This window comes from Dinoponera quadriceps, unplaced genomic scaffold (genome assembly GCF_001313825.1).
Source record: "Dinoponera quadriceps isolate SergipeBrazil2010 unplaced genomic scaffold, ASM131382v1 scaffold37, whole genome shotgun sequence".
Lineage (NCBI taxonomy): Eukaryota > Metazoa > Arthropoda > Insecta > Hymenoptera > Formicidae > Dinoponera > Dinoponera quadriceps.
Window position 1 is genome coordinate 1,834,816 of NW_014554446.1, and position 1,557 is coordinate 1,836,372.

The 1,557-nt window shown below is 61.3% G+C and overlaps 1 protein-coding gene across 1 annotated transcript in view; it reads left to right on the plus strand.

Moving 5' to 3' along the window:
* Positions 1-322: 322 nt before the first annotated feature.
* LOC106749033 (homeobox protein goosecoid) overlaps positions 323-1,557 on the plus strand; it is an 8,493-nt gene continuing 7,258 nt past the window's right edge. The window contains exon 1 of the mRNA XM_014628075.1: positions 323-863. Coding sequence (XP_014483561.1) covers positions 323-863 — 541 coding nt within the window. The remainder of the gene's footprint in view (positions 864-1,557) is intronic.

Consider the following 1,557-nt stretch of genomic DNA (forward strand, 5'->3'; position numbering starts at 1 on the left):
TCCGTGCGCGTCAACTCACCCCCGTGGACTCTTGCCGTCAGAGAGGGGACCGGCGGCATGCGGCGCTGACTCCCCAGGAGATCGACCGATCTCTATCTCTCTCTCTCTCTCTCTCACCTCCTTGCCGGAACGAAATCGAAAGAGACGGTTCGCGCGAACTCGCACGCGCGATGCGAGGGAAACCGCGGGTCGCCGTTGGAGAACGAGGGTAGAGCCGCCGGAAGCAGCCCTCACCGGACGCGTCGTCCCTCGTCTCGCCAGCTCGGCGGTCACCTCGTCCGCAGCGAGTCGCATCACACCAGCTGAGCTGATCTCCCGTAACATGGTAGAGAGCACCTATGCGAGCGACTCGCCCCGATCACGCTCTCCCATGACGGAGCCATCGAGTCCGCTGCACGATGGTCCCGGTATATCCGGCTACAACCACAGCTACCTGTACAGCTACTCGCCCGAGAGCTTCCAGCAGAAGCTGAAGAGCGCCGACGTGCAGAATCACGTGTCTCCGAGGCGCAACGACGTCGCCGGCGCGGCCGCCGATGCGCACGTCGACCGGACGTCGTACTCGAGGAGCCCGATCGGCAGCACGGAGGAGGTAACGCGACACCCCGGGAACCGCGAGCCGGCCTCCTCGCGCGCCGGCTCCTCCGCCACCATGTCGTCGCCCACCTCGCTCTTCACCATCGACAGCATCCTGGCGCCGAGGCCGATCGGCAACGTCGTCAGCCCGACGAGCACCACCACCGTCGCCGGCTCCGGCGTCATCCAGACGCCGGAGACGATCGAGTCGGCGGGCCGCGCCACCGCGATGCATCCGTTGCAGCAGCAGCTGCACCACTTGGCGTTCACCTCGGCGGATTTTCTCGGTGGGTAATCGAAACGCGTGCCAACGCCGGTTCTCCGGTGACTTCGAGAGAGAGAGAGAGAAGCTCGACTCCCGGCGCCGTCGGGACGTTTAAAGATCTTTCCGATCCTTTCAACCTCTCTTCGGCCCGGTCGCACGGATCTCCGATCAAGCTGAGAGACGATTAACTTGGTTAATGCTGCGTCCGAAATTTCGAACTCCTCCTCTCTCTTCCTCGATTTCTTCTCCCCACTGGGGAGAAAAGTTCGGGTGAATTAGCGTGACGATGAACGACCGTTTCGACCGAAGTGAACGGAATCTCTGCTTCTTACGAGCCGAATTCGGTCCTCGCTAACGGAAATTCGGCTCCCTCCGCGCTCGATTCGTTCATTTTGTCGCGCTCGAAATATGCGGCAAACTAGAGTAGATCTTGTTTGAACAGCCGTGACGATGTACTTCTCGGGGGTACTCGCTGAGGCAGTCTCGCACGCTCGTGCGATGTCACGATTTAACCGGGACGACGGGCGCGAACCTCCGCGGCATGCTGAGCGACGGAGAAATGACGGCATCGCTCGCGTGAAATGAAGCGTACGCGATCGCTCGAATCGAGCAATTACTTCGGCGTCGATTAATTTAGCGCGCGCCGCGTGAATTACGCATGTTCGATCGCGTTACATTTTCACCGGGCGATATCGGCGGTGTAACATACCCCCCCC